Source organism: Microcebus murinus, chromosome 19 (genome assembly GCF_040939455.1).
Source record: "Microcebus murinus isolate Inina chromosome 19, M.murinus_Inina_mat1.0, whole genome shotgun sequence".
Classification (NCBI taxonomy): Eukaryota; Metazoa; Chordata; class Mammalia; order Primates; family Cheirogaleidae; genus Microcebus; species Microcebus murinus.
The window spans coordinates 23020535-23045606 of NC_134122.1; the positions used below are offsets into that span (position 1 = coordinate 23020535).

Sequence of the window (25072 nt, forward strand, 5' to 3'; positions counted from 1 at the left end):
GGGGGTGTCTCCACTTTTGGGAGCCCCCGTGTCTGCCGGCAGCCCGAGGACACAAAGACCTCCCGCCTCGTCGCCTCCACGGGGACCCTCTTCCTCACACTCCTCGGTTCCTGTCAGAGCCAAGACGTGTCACCATGGAAACCGCTTGGCACATGCTGGCAGGCAGAGGCGGCCAACAGCAGCTCGCCTTATCGAGCTCGGTGCCTGTTGGAGGGACGTCGCGGGCCGGCGTGAGCGGGCTGCCCAGCTGTGTGTGACTCGGGCGTGGGGGAGGCCGGGGCGCATGCGTGTGGGCACGGGGGTAGTTCAGGGTGCCCTGGCGGGCACGTGCGTGCGTGTGTGCGCAGACGGAGGGAGCTGTGTGGGGTGTGTGCTCAGCGTGATGGCTGCGTGGGCAGGTGCTGGGTGTGTGCGGGGCTGAGGCTGTGCCGGCGGCACTGCGCTGTGGGTCGCGAGCTCCCCGTGGGCCGGACCCGGCAGCAAGTGCTGAGGGACTGAGACGGATGTGGCCGCTGCCCCTGTCCCCCGCCTGCGAAGAAGCCCTGTGCAGGTACTTGTGAGTGTCAGGGAGGCTTCTGGGCAGAGGCAGCTGGGGCCTGGAGCCCGCGTGGAGGGGGTCGTCCGGGCAGAGGGGAGGGACGTGCTCCGGGTGGGAGGCACAGCCAGGCAGAGGCCCAGAGGTCGGGGAGGAAGGAGAGAGGCCTCGGTGGACGCCCCGGTAGCGAAGGGGCCGTGGCCAGAGCTCGGGTGGCACTGAGAGGGGTGTGGGGGCTTCACCCCAGCTTAGGAAACCCAGGCAGGGGTGCGTGTGCCAGGAGAGGAGGGCGCCTTCTGTGCAGAGGGAGTCTGGGGGTGGGAAGCGGGGGTGTGTGGCAAGGACAGAGCTGAGGGGACGAGGCTGACAGCTGGCCACGGCAAGATGTGGTCTTTGAAAGGCTCACTGTTGGGGCCGCGTGGCTCGGGAGGGGGCTTGTGGAGGCTGTTGGGGGCAGCTGGCCTGGGCTGGGGGCACCCAAGAGATGTTGTGGAGACAGTGGGTGCCTGGGGGAGGAGCTGGGAGGGGATGCAGTTTGCTTGGGGGGACGTCCTGGGGGAGAAGGTTTGGGTTCACCAGGCCGCGGCTCCGGAGCTCCCATGATAGGCGCTCTAGGGCACTGCCGGAGTTGCCACCCTGGCGGGCTCCCCCAGGCCTCCCGGGCCAGAGGGGCACAAGAAGAGCCCAGCCCCTGCAGGACGTCCCCCAGCACCTGCGGGAGCCCAGGGCCTCCCGTGAGTCTGGATGGCTGCCGGTGCCCAGAAAGGGGGGTCCTCGAGGAGGGGCCATCCTAGTTTCCACACCCCAGCTCTGGTGTGTGACAGCTGGAGGTGACAGCTCAGGAAGGTTCCGGCTGCCTCAGGCTGACCCTGGCTCCCCCCCAGGACCTCCTCCCATGGGGTGCCCTCCACCCCCGAGGTGCCGATGCCTGGATGAAGCTGCTGGACCGTGGGTCTGAGGCCTGGTGCTGGCCGCAAAGCTGGGAGTCCCCGGGCGTGGCTAGGTCTGCTCCCTGGTGCGTGTCCCCGGTGGACTCTAGACCTCCCTGAGCCTCCCTTGCTGGCTGAGCCGGGGCTGGGCACACTGGAAGTAGGATGAAGTCAGGGCAGTGGGTTTCTCCTGGGCAAGCACATCCCAGCCCCCTGGCGTGGCCTCCGTGGGCACCCTGTGTCCTGACCACCAAACCAGAGCCTTCAAGACCCCGTGTCAACCAAAAATGAGCCGATTAATGTGTTCTGGGCAGGGTTGCCTCGGAGTCAGAACTCTTCAAGGGCCCTGAGCACCGACTGTTTACATTCCTGCCCATGGACGCCCTCCTCGTGATCAGTCCCATCAGGGGCTGGAAGTGATGCCGTGGGGCAGGATGTTGCTCAGGCCTGGAAAGCCCCAAGCCCGCATGGCCCGGCCAGCATGCACCCTGCCACAGGCACAGGGGACAGGGCCTATGATTATCATTGTCAGGGTCCAGTTGCAGGGGCTGTGGGGACATGTACAGGCAGCCCAGAGCCCAGACGGGCTCCCACAGGGACAGATGTCGCAGGGCGCAGGGCCCCTGCCCAGAGAACCCATTTGCTCCAGCAGGTTGCCCACCTGCCTGGCCAAGCATCCTCTCTGTTTGAGAAGTGATGGGCAGGGACACTCCCTGGTCTTCTGACTACACAAAACCTCGAGGGTCGGAGAGTCTGGTGGAGGAGGGAGATGGTGACAGAGGGAGGGACATACGGTCAGATACAAACTCAGAAAGGGAGACAGACAGACAAAGGGATGGGCAGACAGCCCTCTGGGTGCCCCTCCCCCAGCCTTGGCTGAGCCCGAGGGCAGCCTGGGCAGTGGGGGAGGCCTCAGTGTGTGCATGCTGGGGGTGCATCTTTGCACTGACAGCCCCCTGCCAGCCACCCTGGCTGTTCTCTGGAGGGAACAAGAGCTTTCAGAGCTGGGACCTGGAGTGAATACTAATTTTACGGCTCAAAGGGCGGCTCACAGGCTGGGTACAGTGGGGCTGGGATAGGGCCAGGGCCACTGAACCCAGCTGGGAGCCCCACTCTGCTCTGCCTCTCACTGCAGGGTGCCCCTGGGGCCTTCTGTTCTCCCTTGGCTACCCCAGGACCAGGGTGGGGGCTGGAGCGGCAGGGAGTTGGGGCCAGGCTGACACTGGGAGGGCCCTCAGCAAATGGCCCCTCAAAAAATGGCTGCCCAGGAAGTATCCAGCAGGTGGGAGAGTCCATAGCTGCACTTTGCATGTCTATAGTGGTCAAGCTGCAGCTCTGGGGCAGGGAGGCCTGGGGAAACTGAGGCACAGACGGGGAGTCCCCCTGGCTTACAGGAGGCCTCTATTCTGCTCCGTGCAAGCAGACCCCAGTTGCTGCAAACCAGTGGTGGTATCTTGCCTGTACCCCTTTGGGGTCGGGGCTCAGCCCCACTGCCTCCCACCTGAATGCTACCTGCCATACCCAGCCTCCCCACCCACTGTGCCCAGGTGGCCTCAGTGCCAGGCTGTGGAGGCCACTGCTTGGGGTATCTGTGGTGCCCGTGACTCCAAAGCTCCTTGACTCCCCGTGATGTGGCCTTGCCTACCCTCTGGCCTCTCTTGCCCAGCCCCCTCCCTGCGCCTGTCATTCCAGACCCACCCAATGACTTCCCTCTGTCCAGAGGCCCCATGCCTTTTGACTGCCAGGCCTTTGCTCACTCACTTCCCTCCCCTCACTTCCCTGCCCCTCGACCCTGGCTCACCTGGCCTTGCTCAGGAGACTAGCCTGGGCCCTCCGTCCCCTGCTGCCCCACGGAGCCCTGTCTCTGGCACCCCTGCCTGCTGGCCGCCTGGCAGGATCCAGCCCCAGAGCCAAGCCCTGTCCGCAGCCCGCGAGTGTCTGCTGAGTGAACGGGCTGCAGCTAAGCGGCCAAAAACCTTCGTGTAGTTTGTTCTAAGCCTTACAATGATCTCTATGAAGCATTTCCTGTGTCTAACTTGTATGAGTTTCCTGTGGCTGCTGAAACGAGTGACCACGAACCGGGTGGCTTAAAACAGCACAAATTCATGTCAGCTCTGGAGGCCAGAAGTCTAAAATCCAGATGTGGGCAGGGCCGTGCTCCCTCTGAGGCTCCAGGGGAGGGTCCTTCCTGCCTCTTCCTGCTTCTGGGGGTTCTAGATGCTGCTTGGCTGTGGCTGCAGCACCCCAGTCTCAGTATCTGCCTCTGTCTCCACGCAGCCTTCTCCCTGTGTGTCCCTGTGTCCTCTGCTTTCACAGGACAGTCCCACTGGATCGAGGCCCACCCTAATCCAGGACGTTCTCACTGTGAGAACTTTTAATCTGCAAAGACCCCTATTCCAAATACGCTCCCATTCTGAGGATGTGAGTGAGCACATCTTTGGGGGGCCACTATTCAACCCACTATGGGGAAACTGAGGCACAGCAGGGGAAAAAGCTTCCCCAGGCCACAGCTCTCTTTCAACCCCAGGTCTGCCCAGCTCAGAGGGTGGTGGTGGGAATGAAGATGGGGGTGGCATTCTTTGACCCTCTGGCTGAAAGGATGGGGCTCCCATATCCCCACCCACTTCTAGAATAGACTCCGACAAGGTAGCTCTGATCTGAGCAATCTGGAGCCGGTGTGTCCCGTGTGCAGGGGAGCCAGGCTGTGAGCAGGCCTCCTCTTTGCTCTGGGGGCCCCCAGCCCTGGGCACAGCAGCGCTTGGCTTGGGGCAGCCAGGAGGGGCCTTGCTCACCTGGATTTCCAATTTCATGTGCTCACCGGGCTGCCGAGGAGATGTACCCAGGCTTGACATACAAGTATGTTCTGGTTCCTCCTGCCCGGGTAGCTGCAGCAGGGAGGGCGGGGGTGGGCAGGCAGCCATTCCACCACTCCTTTGTAAAACAGAATACACATCTTCTCTCAGCTTCTAAGTTTTGTCCCTAACCAGGAGTAAACTGGAAAATCCTCGCGGCTACAAGTGCCAAAAGTGTAGCGTTTTGAGCCAGAATCTATTTGTGGGAATTTATCCCAAGGGGGAAAGAATTCAGATACCTGAAGATTAGGGGAAGCAAGATCGTTTATCCCAGTGAAGTATGTAACAGTGGGAAACTGGAGACGCCAAAATGCCCCATACCAGGTGACTGATTTGTGAAACAAAAGCCAGCTCAGACCAGGAGGGTAAGGATGCTGACTTCTGGCTCCCGACGGTGTGAAGATGCCGCTGCATGATGGAATGTGTGGTGTGAATCCCTTTAAAAAGTATGTAAATGTGGAGGAAAAAGCATCAGAAGGGTGTGTGACAAGAAGTTAAGAGAAGTTGCCTCTTGACAGCTGGATTGCGGGGTCTTCTTTTTGTTTTTATTTTTCATCATTTTCTAAATTTTCTGCAGTGGACACTTATTGTTTCTTGAGGCTCAAGAAAAATTCCTTTGCATTGGGGGACGGTGGTGACGAATCCCTCGGCCATCCGCGGGGGCGCTGCTGGGGGTGGGGGCATTTATGCAGGGTGAGGCGGGGTGGTGGGTGGCTGGCCACCAGCCCAAAGGAAGGCCGAATCAGGAAGGTTTTCAGGGAGAAAAAGGGCAAAGGGCAGCCTGGGGAAAGGCCTTTGGGCCCTGACTGGCGTGATAATGCTGCCTTCGTGGCAGGGCTGGGCGCCCGCTGCCTCCCGCACTAGCAGTTTTCTGCCGGGGCTGGCAGGGGGCCAGGGCCATGCTTCCGGCTGGCCTGGGCAGAGCAGGCTGCCCGTCCTCGTGGCCACTGACCAGCTGAGAGTCCGCCCTGTCTGCCCAGCACTCTGATGACGATCCCTCACCCCTGCTCTGTGAAGACCACAGGGATGATTTCGTGGGGGGGGGGGCGGCGGCAAAATGACTTTTCACAGTCTGGCAGCCCCTGAGCAGCAGATCCAGAATCCAGGTGTTTGACCCCTGGCTCTGAGCTCAGGTGGCTGCCAACCCTGTGGTCCAGGGTGCTTCTGGTACCTACCTGGGCTTGATCGGAAGTCCCTGCAAAAGCCTCCCAGACAGGGCCCATCCTCAGCCCAGGTGCTTTGGAGCGTGACTAGCAGAAATCCACTAAAACGCACTCAGGCCATAGGGGATGGAGGGGCATTTACCAGACCACGGGCAGGAAGGGGGGGACTGGAGCCCTGTCTCCACTTGCCTGGGTGCCGGGACTCTGCCTCCTGCTTGCTTCTCCTGAGGCTGCCTCTCTGCTCCTCGTGCCCCTGGAGGAGGACGGCCACCCACACACCAGCAGGTGTGATGGCAAGCCGGGCTGAGATCTTGTCGGGGTCACACCCCATGTTGCCAGGGCTGGCCCACCCGTCACCTGCTCGCCCCTCGCCCCTCCCCCGGGTATTTCCGGGAGTGTCTCCTTTCCCACAAGCGGTGAACACAGGCAGCAGAGGTCAGTGTCTCAGTGTCGGGGACAGCTCAGGGGAGGAGGTGTGTGTGGAGGTGGTAGCCCGGCCCTCCCTCCTGGCCTGCTGGGTCCCGCTGTGACGGCTTCACGCCACCGCACTCCTCAGGCTCCTGGCCCACTCTGCCTGCAGCCTCTGCCGGCTCTGGAGGGCGCGTGGCTGCCAGGTAGGGCGAGGGAAGGACTCGGGTCGAGGAGCAGTGGGGACATGGCCACCCCCAGCTGTGCTGCAGCAGCCAGTAAGCCTGGAGGATGTCTGGGCCGTGGTGGGTGGGTGGGTGTGGCCAGTGAGGCGGGAGATGGGGTCTGGTGTGGCACCACCCAGGGGACCCAGCAGGGCCAGGGAGGGACAGGCTCCCTCCCCTCCATTACGGGAGCTAGCGCAGAGGGAGTCCCTGGAGGTCCTTCTGGGCTGCGGGCTCCCTGCGCCGGCGTCTGTGGGGAGGAGGCTTCAGCCACCCGAGTGAGGAGACCGGCTGAGGCTGCCCCAGCAAGGCAGCATCTCGAAGCCAGAAAAGCAGGGGCTGCCCAGGGCCAAACTTTCCAACCAGGTTGGGGTCTGTGATGACGGTCTTTCCTGCTGGGGCTGATGGGGGTGGGTGGAGGGAGTTGGGGGCAGGGGAGATCAGCAGGAAGCCAGGGGTCTGCCCAGGAGGCCTCTGCCTTTGAGAAGTGTGAAACCCCAGCCCTGCACCTCTCTGTGTGCCTGGGGCCGTGAAGCACCTTGAGGGCTTTGGCTAATGACCAGCATACCAGCAAGGCGGCTGGGACTTTTGCAGAGTCAGAGTAACAAGAACGGAAGCCTGATTTCTTGTGGGGGTGCTGGGCCTCTATCCAGTCATGGGGGAGAACAAGGGCCTCCTGACTGTGACTACCTGGCCAGGCAGGTGCCTGTCAACTGGAGTGGCACCCCTCCAGGGAGCAGGTGTCTGGGCAAGGACCTGTCCTTCCCCAGTCTTTGGAAGAAGAGGAGGCAAGCAGAGGGGGAGGGTGCCTCACAGGCAGGGGAAGCCGGCTGAGGATTTTGTCGGGGTATTGTCAGCAGCAGGGCAGAAACACCATTGTATTTTAGGGAGGCAATGTCCTACCCTCTGTTGCCCATTAGAATGTCTCTGCTTCTGGGATACCCTCAGCTTGCTAAGAGTTGGGGTTCCAGCATGAGGCATGGCTTTGAAACCAGGCCCCACCACCTACTAGCTGTGTAACTGTGGCCACGCCAATTAACATCCTCGAGCCTCAGTTTCCCCATCTGAAACATGGGGACCATGGTGGCACCTGCAGCCCTGCAAGGTCATGAGGCTTGAATGATTTGGGCAGAGCATCGGGCTGCAAGCAGGCATTGGTGTGTGTCGGCTGCTGTCATGACAATATTGATCAGGTTGGTGCAAAAGTAATTGTGGTTTCGGACTGTGAATTTTAAATCATTATAACTGGGCTCAAACACATCTTTATTAACCAAAGTAGGAACCATTATGATCTACACATTTTTGCCACCAAGAAATAAGTTCGTTTATTCCTGTAGCGTAAAAATCCCTGCTTCAGGATTTGAAGAACTCTTGGAAAGCATTTTCTGTATCCTGCTGGTTATGGAAGCGTTTTTCCTGCAAGAATTGTAGAGATGCTTGAAGAAGTGGCAGCCGGTTGGGAGGGGTCAGGTGTTCAGGGGATGAGGCAAAACTTCGTAGCGCAATTTGTTCAACTTTTGAAGTGTTGGTTGCACGACATGTGGTCGGGCGTTGTTGTGGAAAAGAACTGGGCCCTTTCTGTTGCCCAGTGCCGGCTGCAGGCAGGGCACTTCTCCGTGCATCTCATTGCTTTGCTGAGCAGACTTCTCAGGTGTAATGGCATGGCTGTAGTGGATCAGAGCAGTAGCAGACCACCAAACAGGGACCAGGGCCTTTTTTTGGTGCAAGTTTGGCTTTGGGAAGTTCTTGTGAGCTGTTTCTCAGTCCAACCACTGAGCCGATTGTCCCTGGTTGTTGTATACAATCCACTTTTAGTCGCGTGTCACAATCTGAGAAATGGTTTGTTTTTGTGTTGTCTTCTCTTGTATGATGCAACTTCAAAATGATGATTTTTTTTTTTGATTTTTGGTCAGCTCATGAGGCACCCACTTAATGAGTTTTTTCACCTTCCCGATTTGCTTTAAGTATGGAAGGACTGTAGAATGGTCTACGTTGAGTTCTTTGGCAACTTCTTGTGTAGTTGTAAGAGGATCAGCTTCAATGATGGCCCTCAATTGGTCGTTGTCAACTTACAGTGGCCGGCCACCGCGCTCCTCATCTTCAAGCCTCTCCTTTCCTTTGCAAAACTTCTTGAACCACCACTGCGCTGCATGTTCTTTAGCAGTTCCTGGGCCAGATGTATTGTTGATGTTGTGAGTTGTCTCCCCTGCTGTAAGATCCATTTTGAACTCGAATAAGAAAATCGGGCCGGGCGTGGTGGCTCACGCCTGTAATCCTAGCACTTTGGGAGGCCGAGGCAGGCAGATCATTTGAGCTCAGGAGTTCGAGACCAGCCTGGACAAGAGCGAGACCCCGTCTCTACCAAAAATAGGAAAAATTAGCTGGGCATGGTGGCACATGCCTGTAGTCCCAGCTACTCAGGAAGCTGAGGCAGGAGGATTGCTTGAGCCCAGCAGTTTGAGGTTGCTGTGAGCTAGGCTGACACCATGGCACACTAGCCTGGGCAACAGAGTGAGACTCTGTCTCAAAAAAAAAAAAAAGAAAATCGTTCAAATTTGCTTTTTGTCTTGACATCATTTCCATAGTCTAAAATAAATATGAAATGAACAGCAAGTAATAGGTCATTAGCAAAAAAACGTAAAGTGAGAAGTGCTCATTAAAATGTTGTATAACATAACCACATTTATTTAAGAATGTATTCCAATATCAAATGGCAAATTTCAACAATGCTAAAAACTGCAATTACTTTTGCACCAACCTAATAGCAGGTGGGGGGAAGACCCTGGTGGGGCCCAGAGGACAGCGAGGAACCCCCATTTGGAAGTGTCTCTGCCGGAGTCCTCACTGCCACCCTTACCGAGGTGGACAGGTTGGCACATTTGCTAACTGCAGCTGCCGTCCCACAGCACCCCCACCCCGCCGCCAAGGACACGTGCCAGCCTCTGCCCACCCCAGCTTCTGGCTCTGCGTGAGGGTGGTCTTGTGCAGAAATGACTGGCAGCACGGAGGCACTCGGGCAGCTGAGGGTGGGGAAGGGATTTCCCTTAATGACCCAGGAAGACGGATGTGGCCACACGTGGCTCCTTGGGAAGAAATGCCGCCAGGCAGATATCCGTGTCCCAGACCCCAAGGAGCCAGACCTGTGTGGAGGGACAGGGACTCATGCACCCCTGTGCCCAGTCCAGAGACTGCCAAGGCATTCCTCCAGCCTGCGCTGGGAGGTGGCTATTTTTAGGCCATGCCTATTGCGTCCTGTTGGCCCTCCATGCTCTAGGCGTCGAACTCCTGAGCTCAAGCCATCCTCCTGCTTTAGCCTCCCAGAGAACAAGGACTATAGGCCTGAGCCACCACGCCCGGCTGAGCCTGAGGTTTAGTCATACCTGAGACAAACGGGTCAGGGCTTATGAACTTTTGGTTAAAAGCAGGTGTTTCTCTCCTCCTGAGGCTTTGCCTGGGGTGTGGGGACTTTGCTGGCAGTGAAGCCCCTGACCAGGGTCTTTGGGAGGTATAAGGGGGGGTGAGTGCTGGCTCCAAAGCCCCTATGCAGGTAGGTCTGCAAATAAGGACCAGAGTGAGGGGCTCTGCACTGGGAGTCAGGATCCTAGGGAGCTATGCAACCCTGGGCAAGTGGCTTTCCTTCTCTGAGGCTGTAAGGGAGGTGACTCCTGGTCACTACATCTCAGGGTAGTCAGGGAGATTAGCCGAAGTGTTAGATCAAAAAGTGATGTTGGCTCTGGGAGGCTGAGGTGTGAGGATCGCTCAAGGTCAGGAGTTCGAGACCAGCCTGAGCAAGAGCCAGACCCCATCTCTACTGAAAATAGAAAGAAGTTAATTGGCCAACTAAAAATATGTAGAAAAAATTAGCTGGGCATGGTGGCGCATGCCTGTAGTCCCAGCTACTCAGGAGGCTGAGGCAGGAGGATCACTTGAGCCCAGGAGTTTGAGGTTGCTGTGAGCTAGGTTGATGCTATGGCACACTAGCCTGGGCAACAGAGTAAGACTCTGTCTCAAAAAAAAAAAAAAAAAATGATCTTGGGAGCTTTAGAGGTAGCCGACATGAGAATAGATGGTGGGTGGTCAGGGCCAGGTCAGGCTACCCTGGAATGTTGGTGCCTGTCCCATTTTCATGTCCTCTGGACAGCTGTGACACAGACCCTCCTGGGCATCTGGAAGGCTCCTGGGCTGCTCTATGCTCAATGATGAAAAGAATAATTCTCAGCTGGCTGCAGCATGGAGGGACTGACGTGGAGGTGACTGAGTGGTGAGGCCTCTTGCTGCAGCTGTGTGATAGGTTTGTGAGCGGAAGGTCTGGGAGGGAGACAGTCTGTGAGCAGCCCGTGTGACCAGCGTCCAGAACAGAAATAGGCTGGCGAGATGCGCGTGGTGGCAGGTGCACCAGACGCCAGCTGAGCTCCTCCACCTCCTGTTTGGGCCAGCTGTGCTCTGGACAAGGAAGGCAGGTGGTATCATACCCATTTCACCTGGGAGCAAACTGAGGCACAGGAGCTTAAAGGTCAGAATGACAGGTTCATGCTAGAGCCCCAGCTGGCACTGAGCGCATTCAGGCTTCCAGGGTTTCCTGGGTGTCTCTTCTGGGCCCAGCCCTGGGGGCCCTGGTGGCCAGGGGCTTACAGCCCACTGACCACTCTGAAAGCTTGTGGGGGTGGTTCCCACCTCCATACCCTGATGCGTGGGCCAGCCCGGGGAGCAGCTGGGCTTCTTGGAGCCCTGCTTGCACCCCACCCCCCGCCTGTCCCCGCCGAAAGCAGTGGTTCTCCACCTCACTGTGAGTGGGGCCACCCGAGTCCTGCACGATGGGGGCCCGTCCACCCCCGCCCTTTCCCCCTCACTTATGCCGGCCACACTGGCCTCCTTGTCATCCCCAAACCCACTGCCATGTCTGCCTTGGGCCTGTGCTCACCTTCCCTCTGCCTGGGCTGCTGGGGCCCTGGCCTGCTTCCTCTCACCCTGAGAATCTGCTCAGCTCTCCCCTTCCCCACGGAGCCCACTCTGATCCCCTCATGCAACTGGCAACCCCAGGCCCCCAGCCCACTCTGCCTGGGTGATGGGGGGTCCCGGGTGACGGGGGTCCTGGGCAATGTGGGGCTGGGAGTTGGGGGTCCCGGGTGATGGGCATCTGGGTGATGAAGGTCCGGTGACTGAGGGCCTGGGTGATGGGGGGGTCCTGGGCGATGGGCCAGGTGATGGGGGTCCCCATGCTGGTGTACACTCTGACCACAGAGGAAAGGGGGCTGCCTCTGGCATTGCAGGGACCCAGCACAAAGTTGGGGGTCTCTCCTCAAATACCCCCTCTTTCTGAGGCTCGAGACAGAGCTGGGTGGGTAAATGGGAGAGAGGACATCGGGGTCCCTGCCCTCTGTGGGGGTCCCATGGAAACATCCTGCTGAGGGGAGAACACTGCCCATGCTCAGTTCTGGATGAAAGACCCAGCCTGCTAGAGAAGGAGGAAACACAGTAGTGTCACCTTGACCCTGCTGGGTGGCAGTGCCAGCCCTGGGGGTGGACCAGGTGTCCTCACATGCACTGTCCTGTGTGGCTTCTCCTCAGGGCTGCCCAGTGACAGCCACATGCGACCCCAGAGGAAACCGCCCTTCCTCTCTTGTATGAGACAATGGCCCATGTGTGCCCAGCAGTGAGAGGGCATCTCTGTATGTCCCCTGCAGGTCCTGGCGGGCCTGGAGGTGTCCATGCCTCCCCTCGCTGTTGCTGAGGAGGTGCAGTGCCAGGCAGAGCTGGGCCACACGGGCCTTGGGCAGGGTGGCTCCGATCACCCCGAGGGAAGGTTCTGGAAGAGACTGTGGTCCATGGGCAGCAGCAGGGGCTCCCAGGAGTGGCCAGAGCCTGCCCACCCACCATGCTGCAGTGCAGACCAGCCCAGGAGTTCAGCTTCGGCCCCCGGGCCCTGAAGGACGCCCTGGTCTCCACTGACCCGGCCCTGCAGCGGCTCTACGTCTCCACCTTCTCCCCCGCCGAGAGGCTCTTCCTGTCCGAGGCCTACAACCCCCAGAGGACCCTCTTTTGCACGCTGCTCATCCGCACGGCCTTCGACTGGCTCCTGAGCCACCCTGAGGCCCCTGAGGACTTCCAGACCTTCCATGCCTCCCTGCAGCACAGGAAGCAGAGCCTGGCTCGGAAGCACATTTACCTGCAGCCAATAGGTATGGGGGGCCGGGCCATCGGGACCCTCCTGGAGGGACCAGTCCCGTAGATAGCACAAGGGGGCCTCTATGCAGGGGGTGCTCTGTGCAAGGGCCTCCAGGTCAGAAAGAAGGTGCTGGATGTGTTCAGGACTCAGGGCTGGAGGTGGGAGGCCCCGGGGCTATGGGACCGTTCTGCATGCAGGTGCTGCCTTGTCCAGATGTGCGTGGCCCTGGCCACATCTGCCGAAACCAGTGCTGTGTCGGGCACTGTGCCATGTGTTTATGAGATCACTTCCCCTTTGGGGATTGAGAGTAGGGTTGGCCTATTGCACAGGTGAGACACTGAGGCTGGGAGAGGTCACTAGTAGAGGCAGGACTGGGCGCAGGTCCGTGTGATCCTGATGCTGGGCTGGGCACAGTGGGGACCTGAGGGTCCCAGTGTGGTCGCTGTCCTCCAGAGCTGTTTGTCTGGCAGAGACTGGGGGACACAGAGTGGGCCAAGGGCTGAGGCCCCATGGGGAAGGGCTCTGCCAGGTGCAGGGAGCAGGAGGGGCTGGGCCGGCTGCTGTGTCTCTCAGTGTGCCAAGGGCAGGGTGGCAGTGGCCCAGCAGAAAAGGCATGCAGGACATGTGGCACTCAGCTGGAGAGGAGGAAAGGGCTGGCATTAAGCTTGAGATACCGGCACGCCACACTGCACCCCTGGGGCCCCATCTCACAGCGAGCCAGAGGAGGGCAGGACCTCGGCTGGCACGGGCTTGTCGCCAGCCTCATGGTCTGTGTGGCCCCCTTTCTGCCCGTTGGGACAGAGTCCCACAGGTGTCCCTTGGTCTCACTTTGCGTCACCCTGCAGCCAATCTGCTGTCTCTGCCTCCTAAATTGCTTTGGAACCATCCACTTCCCTCCACCTCCCTGTGGACAGCTCAGAGCTGTGCAGACACGTGGTGTCTTGTCCAAACGTAGATCTGGGCTCCGGGGCCCGGCTGTGCATTCCTAAGCAGCTCCTGGCGAGGCCAGTGCTGCTGTGACCACTTCCTCACTGGTCTCCTGCCCCCACCCTTGGTCTGTGTCCACCTGTCCTCCCAACATGTGCTTTGGTGGGTCCCTCCCTCCATGGCTCCTCCCAGCCTGAGGGGCCATGCCAGCTGCACCTGCACCCCTCGTCCTCTCTGCTCCAGCTGGGCTGGTGTCCCCGCCATTGACTGACTTGCCTGCTCTGCCAGCTGTGCCCACCTGGTTTGGAGTCCCTGCCTTGGGATTATCCAGCCCTGCGATGGGCCCCTCCGCCCACTCCTTCCTGAGCACGTGTGTGATTGCGACTAATGCCCTTTCATCTAGGCATTGGCTTTCCTTCCCTTTTTTGCCCTTTTGGAAAAGCCACGCTTGCTGTCTCTCTGCCCAGGAGGGCAGGTCCATGTTGGTGTCCTTTAGCAGCTGGCCATGCCAGCAGGGCTCCTGGGAGATGGACCCGGGAGGGTGGGAGCCCAGTGGGCTGACAGTGCTGCTCTGCCCCCAGATCTGAGCGAGGGGCCGGCGGGGGGATCCCTGCTGGACAGCCTGCGCAGCTGCACGGAGGCCTTCTTCCTGGGCCTGCGGGTCAAGTGCCTGCCCTCGGTGGCAGCCGAGTCCATCCACTGCTCCTCGCGCCCCAGCCGGGACTCCGACAGGCTCCAGCTCCACACTGGTGAGTGAGGATGGGGCACGGTTCAGGCCAAGGGAGACCGGGCCCACACCACTTAGCAAAAAGGCCTTGCCAGAGCCTGGGGGGAAAAACTTTTTTTTTTTGGTGGGAAACATCTATTTCCTGGTCTTTTGGAAAAGAGGACTGGAACAAGGAGTTCCTTTCCCACCCAGAAAAGTGTCTGGGACTTGACCATACAGCTCAGCATCCACTGGAAACTTCCAGAGCATTCACAGCAGGTGAAACATGCCCTTTTATGGCCACTCAGCATCTCTCCTGCCTTTTGTCTTGGTATTGGTATTTATGTGTGTCTAGAAGACCTCTACCCCCAAACCCCTGCCCCTTCCCTGCCGGTTACTGGCAGCTTGAGAGAGTAAGGCTGGGTTGAGAGGTATAGATGGACTGAAGGTTCTCAGATGGAAAGGAGACCCAGGCTCAAGTTTAGGGAGGTCCCCAAGAAGGGGCCGGGGTTCTGCTCTTGTTTGGCTGACACTGGGTAGGGAGTGAGTGGATGGACATCTTCCATCAGATCTGGGAAATTCTCAGCCATTGCCTCTTTTTTCCAAATATCACCTCTGCCCCATCCTCTTTCTCCTCTCCTGGGACTCCAGTTGGATGTATATTAATCCATCTTACTTTCTTTTCTGTACTTTTTTTCTCCTCTGTATTTCTTTTTTGAACATTCATGCTTTAGTCTGTTGGTTCTCACCCTCTAGTTTACTAATTCTCTCTGTAGCTGTATCTATGGTGCTCTTGAGTTCTTATTTCAGTGGTCATATTTTTCAGTCCTGTAGTTTCTAGTGGATTCTTTTTCAAATTAGCAGTGTCACTTTTTTAATAGTTCCCAGTTCCCTAATTTTTTTTTTAAGTTAAGCATTTATGTCCATGAACATATTTGCTTAACAGTCTGTGTCTGATGACTCCTCTATTTGGAGTGCCAATGTGGCTGTATTTGTTATCATGGCTCATTGTGTGCCTTGTTTTTTTTTTTTTTTTTTTTTGTTGTTGTTAGCTGCACATCCTATTTGAAAAATTAGTTTAACTTCTAGAAGAATCTGTGGCCTGGGGTGACAATTTTGTTTAGAGGGTATTTTCTTTTCCCTGTACCAGGCACTTAAGGGCTGACTATCTGGGACAAAGACATGAAACTTTCATGCCAGTCTCATGATCCTCAGTCTAGCATCCCTCCCAGGGTGTGACACTTTGGGGGGCAGCAAGAGTGGGGGGCATGTTATTAGGGTCACCCCGACCACTCCTCTATCTCAAAAACAGCACAGTGTAATCTCTTTGAGCTCTAAATCTCATTAAGTCTCTGATTTACTTAAAGTCATGTTTATGGAAGTATAGTTTAGATAGTAAAATTCTTCCTTTTAGTGTACAGTTCTTGAGTCGTGACAAATGCATAGGCCACATAGCCATTGCCATACATAGGACAGCTCAACACCCCCACCCAGCTTGTTGGGTTATCCTTTAGTGGAGGGTTGGTTTAAATTCCCTAGTGTATCTTTATGGGGAGCAGCTGGTGTGGACAGTGGCGCCCTGGCATCCCACAGGGGCACATTCCTTTTCCATGTGCCGGTCTTCAGGTTTGGTCACTGTGAGAACCAATGGCTCACTGGGCCACAGCCAACACTCCACAGGCTTCCCCTGCCCCTGAGGGTCTGGCTGGGGCCCCGAAACAGAACCTGTCTCCGCCTCACCCCCTCCCCGCCATAGGCGGTGCAGTCACAGGTGGTATCGCTTCTCCCTGACTGGCTTTCTTGAGAGATGCAGGGACATCATGCCTCTGTCCCATCCACACTGAGGACTGTGGTCCCTCAGAGACACCCAGCACTGAGTCCCACAGGGGTCTCTCCTGGGCTTTCCACCCCCACTGCTTAGCGAGTACTGCTAAGCCCACAATTCGGAGGAGGCATGGAGCCCTAGAAAGCTTTCAGGAAAACAACTACTGGAAAGGAATTGGGCTCAGGAAGGTTCAAGAAGCAGGTAGAACCCAGAGCTATGTGTGGTTGCATGCCTGTGGTCAGATTAGCTGGGTTTAGATCACTGTATTAGTTCCCTGGGACTGCCGTGACAAAGTACCACGGACTGAGCTTAAACAATGGAACATTCTTGTCTTGCAGTTCCAGGGGCCAGAGGTCTGAGGCCCTCTGGGGACAGGGCCTTCCTGGCCGCTTCTGGTGGTTGCTAGTGACCCTTGGCCTCCCCTGTGTGTCTCTGCTCTTCTTATAAGACACTGTCATTGGATGAGGGCACACCTTAATGACCTCATCTTGACTTAATTACATCTACAAAGACGCTATTTGAAAATAGGGTCACCATTACAGGTTAGGACTTCAACGTATCTTTTTTGGGGTCAGAATTTCATCTATAACAATCATCGTCGTCACCTTCATAGTAAAAATTCCCTGGCCAGTCCTCCAATTTAAAAGTGTTAGTTACATGTTATAATATTTTGGATACATTAGGTTAAATGAAATTTATTAAATCAATGTAATCTGGTTTTTTACTTCAAAATTGGGGAAATTTAACATTTCAGTTTACAGGTGCTGCATTTCTGTGGGCCAGGGATGCGGCATTTCTGCTATCAGATTCTAAGCACCTTACCACAAGGCCCCTCCCGTGTCTGCAGCCCAGTCTCGCTAGTGCAGGCTCTGATAGCACTTTGACCTCTGGAACTCCACTGTCCCTTCCCTGCCTTGTCTCAGTTGTCACCTCCCCAGGCTGTGACTTCATGGTTCTTTATAATCATGCCCTGGTATACCCTCCTCCCCTTTTGACACCCAACCCCATGTGGCTGAACACAACTGGAGGGGTCTCTTTGCAGATGCATGACCATGAGCCCGAGGGGCCTTGGTGTGTTCCCAGCGGTCCCTGGCCTTCCCGCCTTCTCTCCTTTACCTGCTTCTCCTCTTCTTTTCTGGTTCTTTTTGCTGAGGAAATTCAAACAATCAAAGGAGAACTTCCATACCTTCCTCCCACCTGCCCCCACCTGGGCTCCCACTTGGCCTCCCCTCCTCACTGTTGGACACCCGGCTCCTTGTCAAGGCCATCCCACCAGGGTCCCCACCCCGTCTGCTCACAGGTCCTGCTCCTACACCCTTCCTCCTCCTGTGTCACACAGGCACTGACATTCCCCATCTTACTAATAAAAACCTCTGCCCTTGTGCCCGCAGCTCCCACCCCACTTATCTGTTCCTTTTTATAGCAAAACCCCTTGGAAAATGCTTTTCTCTGCTGGTGGTCTCTGCCCTACATGCCCTCCCTCTGCTGTCACACCAAGGCCACCCTGTTGGCAGGGCTGATTCCTTCCAGAGGTGCTGGGGAGAATTGGTTTCCCACTTGTCCTTTCCCCCTGCTAGGGGCTCCCGTGTTCCCGGGCTGGTGGCCCCTCCTCATGCTCAGAGCCAGGGTGGTACCTTCAGTCCTTCACCCTGGCCCAACTCTTGTGAGGACATGTGACTGTATTGGGCTCACCCGGGTAATCCGGAATCATCTCCCATCCCAAGACCTTTGATCACAGTGCTGTCCCTTTCCACACGTGGGTCGTGAGCATCTCTGGGGCCATCACTCAGCAAAGTGGCAGCCTGTCCCTCCCCAGCACCACTCACTGGCCAGCTGCCTCTTGAGCGACCCCATATGGCTGTCGATGGGATCTCAGACCTGCCAGGGTCAGGCCAGCTCTCCTGACGGTTTGGGAAGTGGAGTTCCTAAGAAGTGACACCATCCCAGTGCCCCAGGCCCATGCCAACATCTCGACTTTAGCCCAGGGGACTCCTGACCCACAGAACTGGGCTCGCCGGTGGTCGTCTACGCCCCCAGTCCGTGGTAACTTGATAGAGCAGCAACAGGGACCAGTATCGGCGCTGGGATCATGAGGGTGGCTGAAGCCCGGCACAGGCCCAGTGGCTGACCTGGGCAAGGATGACATGGGGAAACAAGGAGCCCGTGGGTGGAGGGTGGTGGAGTGGCCACGGAGGCCCAAGGAAGATCAGGACGTGGCCTTGGAGTGACATGGATGACGGGGAAACACGGAAGCCCGTAGGTGGAGGGTGGTAGAGTGGCCACCGAGGCTCTCCACCTGGTGCAGCTTTGAGTTCTTGGCCTCAGATCAGACGTTGCTGGCTCGAGACTGACTGTGGGAAGGGGCTGGTCCTGATGGAGGAAGAGGATGACAGGGTTTGCCTGCTGGGAGCCAGGGCTGGAAGCCGAGGTCCCCAGCTGACTCCTGACTGTCCCCGGCCCATCTCCTCAGACGGCATCCTGTCCTTCTTGAAGAACAACAAGCCAGGTGATGCGCTGTGCGTGCTGGGCCTCACGCTGTCCGACCTGTACCCCCGAGAGACCTGGAGCTACACCTTTGGCAAGTTCCTTCCAGGGCACGGTGAGCCTCCTGCCTGGGAGGGAAGCTGGCAAGGCTCCTCAGCCTCTGCGCCCCCCACAGGGCAGGGCACCCTCCCGGGGAGGGCATGTGTGTGTCTGGAAATAGCTGGGGGCCATGCCTCAGGCCTGCTCTCTGCCCTCACATGGACACGCTGGCAGGGCAGGGCCTTCCAGGCCTTGCGGGTCCTCAGGCTGTGGCCGGGTGGCAGGAGAGAAGGCGGTGGGGTTGGTGGTGGGCTCCCTAGAGCCCAGGCTGCCCCCTGAGCCCCCTTGTCTCTGCTTCTCCCCAGAAGTGGGCGTCTGCAGCTTTGCCCGGTTCTTGGGGGGATTCCTGCAGTCGGGGCCCAGCGCCCCTGACCAGGCGGAGGTGGCAGCAGATGGCCCTGAGATCCCCCTGCAGGACAGAGGCTGGGCCCTGTGCTTCAGTGCCCTAGGGATGGTCCAGTGCTGCAAGGTGGGCTCGGTGGCTGAGGGCACTGCCCAGGGGCCCGGGAAGATGGCATGGGTGGAGGGAGAAGGGCTGGGAATATGGAGGACGTGCAATTGAAGGACTGAGTGTAGACGCTGGTTGAGGGCGTCTGTGTCTGGCCAGTTGCATTGTCCAGTCCTCACTGTGAAGAGGACGATCCCCTAATGTGATAGCGTGATGAGGAAGCAGGGCTCAGAGATGCCATGTGTTTTGCCCACGGCCACATAGCTATGAAGCGACAGAGTTGGGATTTGAGCCCGAGTCTGTCTAGCTTCCATGGAGCCAGCCACACCAGTGCACCTTTTTCCCTGTGGCCCCACATGGGCCCTTGCGTGTGGCTGGGCTAGAGCTGCCAGCGGCACCCCGTTGGCTGCTCTGGGGCAGGGGGCAGTGGGGGCGCTTCTGAGGCTCTGCAGGGATTGGGGTGCAAGGCAAAGGCAGTGGTGACTTTCCCCCCAGGTCACGTGCCACGAACTCTGCCACCTACTTGGCCTGGGGAACTGCCGCTGGCTCCGCTGCCTTATGCAGGGTGCGCTCAGCCTGGACGAGGTGCTGCGGCGGCCGCTGGACCTCTGCCCCATCTGCCTGCGGAAGCTGCAGCACGTCCTGGGCTTCAGGCTCCTCCAGAGGTACAAGGTGAGTGCGCCGCCTGCTGCGGCCACACGCACCCCGGAGGCTGCGCGTAGAAGCCCGCGAGCGCCACCTCGAGGCCAACTGGCAGAAGGACAGCCCCAGGGCCAGGGGCTCATCCTCATTTCTGGGAAAGATTTGTTTGCAAACTCAAACTGAGTTCAGAGTACAAAGGCAGGTGGTGGTTATTTTTCTTTAAACCCACCTTTAGATGAAAACAAGTTAGTTAAGTTTTCATTGAATGAAGGCACGAGAGCTATCAATGAAATAGCTTCAGCTTAATTTTAAAACTGTAAGTTTTAAAGGAACCTCTCTGTGTGCAGTTCTGGGCAGCCCCTGCCTCTTTGAGGCTGGACTGCAGAGCGGCTGGTTTCTGGGGTAAGACAAAGGCATGGTTCCCAGGCCAGCTAGTCAGATGCCCTCATTCCCGCCTCTGGGCCGGAGAGTCTGCACTTTGCACAGGCTCACAGGTCTGGCCCCCCCAGCTGAGGAACCTGAGATGGAGGCCAGGGCATCTCCAGGTCACAGAGCTGCCCCATGTGGCTCTTCTCTGAGCGACCCTGGGAGAATGCCAAGGGCGTACCTCGGAGATGCCTCGCCCCCCCCCCCAGTTGGAAGGCCAGAGGTAGCCTGGGCTGGGGGTGGAGCACGTGGCTCATCTGCCAAGGCTAGCTGCCTGCCATTACCCTTGTGCCCAGTCAAGGGCAGCCCTTGGTGTCCGCACACGTCTGTGTGGACGGCTTGCTCTGCAAAATGGGTTAAGATTTCTCACTTTTTGTCCTTCCCTTGGGGTCTTGTTCAACTGTCTGACATGAGCTGTTGTAACTTTTATACACCCCCTTGCACACCCCAGCCAGGACTGTGCCTTCCCCGATTCCTAACCTGGTGACCAGTCCCTGATCCATCCTGGATCTGAGGGGGAGGCAGCTCCTCTTCTGCAGGTGCCACCTTACGTGGCCGTGGAGGGCTCTCTGGGGGAAGAGCTGGGATGAGGCACTCCAGGGTGGCCAAGCCTGTCCAAAGGGAGAACTCTGGAGACCCAAGAGCACCCTGGGCCTTCCTGGCTATTGTGGGAAGTACAGAGGAAGGGTCACTTGCTGTCATTTACAGCAGTCAGTGAAATGTCCTCTCTCAGAGCGAGTCCTGTGATGTCCGCCCATTGCTGTGGTGTAAACCACGGCTGATCTCAGCCACGAGCGTGTCACTGAGCGCCCAGGTGGGAGGAGGTGTGCGGTGGCCATGGTTACGCAGCATGTCCCCCACACAGATCAGATACTGGAGATGAGGGTAACCTTAAAGCACAGTAAAATGTAGAAAATATCTAGGAAATGAGGAGTGTTGAGTACCTTTGCTTTAAAAACTTTTCATTATGAGCTTTATACAATTTAACTTTGAATGGTGGCTGGGTTAACAACTAGCTTTTGAAGGTAGCTCCTAAAAGGTGAACTCAGGCCCTTGTGAGCAGGTACATCTGCCTCTGGCACAGCCCGGACTTCAGTCCCCAGAGGCTGCTGGCCGGCAGAGCCCCTGGGTAGCTGACAACGTGGGTCCCCTTCAGTAAGGAGCTGGGTCTCCTGCTGGCTCCTGGCTAGACACGTGCCGGGCAGAGAGAACTCAGCCTGTGTTTCTCCCTCTTAGAGACTCCACGCCTGGACTCGGGTGGTGGCAGGGACGTGGCCCAGCCAGGAGTTGGGGGAGCCGTCTGTGTCGGAGGACAGCCCGCCCGTCAGTGCCGACTCGGGCATGTGCTGCGAGAGCGACTCGGAGCCGGGCAGCAGCCTGTCGGAGCCCCTCACGCCCGATGCCTGCAGCCATGCCTGCTCGCTGGGGCCGGAGCTGGAGCCCGAGGATGGGCTGAGCTCCCTGGGGGCCTCAGAGGCCCCACCGCTGCTCGGGGGCCCTGCAGAAGCCATCAAGGAGCACGAAGGGTGGCTGGCCACGTGCATCCAGGCCCTGGAGAGGGAAGGGGCCGAGGAGGAGCTGGCGCGGGTGGACCAAGCTGTGGATGCCCTTGACCGGTGGGAGATGTTCACAGGGCAGCTCCCAGCCAGCAGGCAGGACCTGCCCTGTGGCCGAGACAGCGTGGGGCTGCGCAGGGTGCTGGGGGGCACGTTCTCCTCCCTGAGGCGGCGACTGAGTGCTCGCAAACTCTCCAGGGCAGAGTCTTCCCCCTGCCGCCGGGAGGGAGAGGAGGACTAGCACAGCATGGGCTGTCCTGTGGCTGTCACTGTCCAGTGTCAAGGGTGACGTGGACACACCGGGGATTAATAGGAGAGGTCCTCTCAAGGAGCTGCCACAGGTCTGTCTTGAGGCGGCTCTTTTAGCATGTGTCCTGCCAGCAGCCCCTGCTGGCGCCTCTCATCGAGCACATGGCCGTGGCTGTGCGTGGATGGAACCTCTTCGCCTGCAGGAGGGAGCAGGTGCGCCCTCTCTCCTTCCAGGTGGGGCGGTTGGGCCTGCTGAGTCGTTCGCTTATTTACGGCCAGAGTGCTAAGGGTGGCAGTCCCAGGTGCTCAGACAGGGTGGCCTGGGGGCAAGCAGGCTCTGCTCCTGCAACCCCTGCTAAGGTTGTACAGTTGGTCTCTACTCAAAGGGGAAGTGACGGAGTTTTCTCTCTAAAGTGTCAAACACACACACCCAGGGCCACTTTCTGTGGCACTAATGGCTCTGGTCCATAAGCACCTCTGTGAAAGTTCTGGAGAACTGGCCCACTGTTGCAGGAAAGGCAGGTATCTAACAGTGTATGTGCCCCAGAGGCCACCTTAGTCCCAGGCTGCTGTTGGTTGTCACTTGAAGCGGTGAAGATAAACAGTGGTGTGGTGTTCAGATCATCCGTGTCTTTACGGGCTTTTGTCTAGTTTTGCCAATGGCTGTGGAATCGTCTGTTTGCCTTTAATTCTGACAAGCTTTGCTTCATGTATTTCAAAGCTCTTTTATACCATACACATTTGATATGTTTCCTGGTGAATTGACCTGTTTATCATCGTAAATGTCCCTGTCTGCAGTGCGAGAGTCCCAGGGAGAGAAACTTCCGGCTCTGACAGCAGAAGCCTTTCAGAGTAGGGGGGTGGGCCACGGCTCTTTTCCCATCGGGGAAGAGGCAAGAACTGGGTAGGTTGTAGGTTTTGTGGGTGGGTAGCTTATACAGTTTGGGGGCCTTCTGAAGAAATCTAAAATATAAATTTAAAAGCCTCTTAGTTCCAGAAAATGCAAAGGGATGAGTACACATTGAATTTTAAAAAGGGCCTCACTCTGTTAATCAGGCTGGAGTACAGTGGTGCAATCATAGCACACAGCAGCCATGAACTTCTGGGCTCAACCATCCTCCTGCCTTAGCCTCCCAAAGTGCTGGGATTACAGGCATGTGCCACCACACTCAGCCTCCCTGAATTTAGAAAAGATGCAGCTCAGAAATAGTATTGTACCTTTTCAGTGCCCCAGCTCTTTCCTGTGACCTGGGAGGTGACTGTGATAGAATGCAAAGGAGAAGAGCCAGGCCATTCTAAGAGTGGCCATGGAAGATGCCAGCAGAGTACAATATAGTAACAGAAGACAAAGGCCAATGCTGGTGTCTGTTATTGCAAACAGGCCACCCCAAACTTGGTGGCTTAAAGCTACAACAATCTGTTTAGCTTATGGATCTGTAATTTGGGCAAAGCCTGGTAAGGAAGGTTTGCCCTGGGACTTAGCTGAAGGGTCTGCCTCTGTGATGGTTTGATCTCGTGGCTGCTGGCGGAAGTTGGCCAGGGCCTCAGGCCTTGGTTCCTGCCCACGAGAACCCTGCTGTGGGGCCTGGGCTTCCTCACAATATGGCGGCTGCTGTCCCAAGGTGGGCATCCTGAGTGTCAGATGGAAGCTCTGTGGCTTTTCATAACTCGGTCTCAGAAGTTGTAGAGCCTCACTTCTGTCACACTCTATTGAGGCAGTCACAAAAGGCCACCCAGTTTCAGGGCAGAGACACAGATTCCATCTCAGAATGGGGACGTGGCGCGAGCATGTTCTGGAAGAGAACATGAGATAGGAAAATACTGTTGTGGCCATGAAAAATCTGCTCCAGTGTTTGCTGCTTGGATTTGGCTCCCACACCTGCTACAGAAACTTACGTGTTTTCCAATTTCCTTCTGTCTTCAGCAGAAGGTTAATCACCGAATGCCATAAGATTAAACAGAGGTAACCACAACCCGAACAGCCTGGCTCGGCCTGAAGAGGTGGTGGCTCATTGGGGTCCCACACCTGCCAGGGGATTGTTATCAAGTCCTTAGCACTGTCTCGCTGTGCCCATGGCCTTTGGCTCCCAACTGTGATGAGTGCCCCCAAAAATGTTTTGAAGTGAGAGGGAACAAACCACTAAAAATAGAACTTTTATCCACAACCTTTACCAGTTGCAGATGGGAGTGAAATTTTTTAAGATAGCTGCTGGGAGACACATTTTAAAAATAAAACATTTAGGAACAGAGATCAAAGTTTCCTTTCTCTGCTCAGATCCTAGCCCCAGGTCCTGTGCATGATGAAGGGGAAGAGTAATGTGGGACAGCCACAGCAGGGGTAGTGGCGGGGAAATGAATGCTACCTCTCCTAGTGACATCACAGTGCGGGGGCCGCTACACTCTGAGCTGAGACAGGGCCCAGCCAAACACTGTGAGAGTTGAACTGAGCTAGAGATAACCGTTTCCAAGAAATAAGGAGCCTTCTTTTTGATTTAAAAAAAATGTGCAAAGTCGACTTCCTCCTTGTCTGTCAAAAGTCCAAGGTTCGTGAGGACGGGTCTTCTAGCTGGATGATGGCCCCTCTTCTGAGAACCTCTCACGTCTCAGTAGCCAAGTCAGAGGAGCTTGAATGGAGCTAAAGATATTTTTAGGGTCATGACGCCTATCATCTGCATAACTGCAAGCACACGAGATGGGGCCAGGGGAGGTGCCACACGCCTTCCACTGTAGCTGCAACGCTCACCCGTCACAGCCACGTTCTGAGGAGGGATTGAGAATCAGGGACCCATCTAAGAGGCAAACACCTCTTCGGGCAGCCCTGACACCCCTCTCCCCTGGCCTCCCATTCATGCCCACCTTCCTCCTAAAGCCCAAAGCCATCTGACTCCTGCCGTGGCGTGAGCCCGACAGGACAGGAAGGTGGTGCAGCTCTGCCCCACCCGTTTTGGGAGGGAGAGATGTGGGTCTGTGAACGCCGCCCGAGGGACATCTGAGTCAGACCCTCCCTGATGACGCAAGGCTCCAAGGGGCTTAAAAAAAATAAACATGCAATGGCTTGGTCAAGCAGCTAATGGTCAAGCTAAGAGTCCAAATTTAGATCCCACCAAGTTCAAAGGGGGTGCTAAAACGCTCTGGGGACACACCCCACTTATAGAGGTTCTACGTGTGGTGCCAAGAGGAGCCGCTGTCCAGACCCAATGGGCAGGGGCAGCCGGGCCTTGGAAGGAGGGAGGGACTGGCTGCTGTCCGCAAAGCTGCTGAAGGACAGGCAAAGTTTCCTTCACAAACTCACCTCCTAAGGAGTCCCTCCTAAGTACCATCCTCCATCCTCGACTGTCCAGATACATGCAAGGCAGACATCATCGAGCCCCTGTAGTGGCTGCAGAAGCTGAGACCCAGGCAGGTTTGGTCACATGCCCGAGCCTCGGACGAG

General features: G+C 57.2%; 1 protein-coding gene across 1 annotated transcript; it reads left to right on the plus strand.

The window, feature by feature from the left end:
• The first annotated feature begins 282 nt into the window (after positions 1-282).
• Positions 283-24682, plus strand: AMZ1 (archaelysin family metallopeptidase 1). The gene is made up of 7 exons (XM_012759425.3): positions 283-550; positions 11796-12290; positions 13786-13953; positions 18206-18334; positions 18624-18787; positions 19262-19438; positions 21071-24682. The coding sequence occupies exons 2-7, from the start codon at positions 11987-11989 to the stop codon at positions 21629-21631; spliced, it is 1503 nt and encodes a 500-aa protein (XP_012614879.2). The 5' UTR covers positions 283-550; positions 11796-11986; the 3' UTR covers positions 21632-24682.
• The last annotated feature ends 390 nt before the right edge of the window (positions 24683-25072 follow it).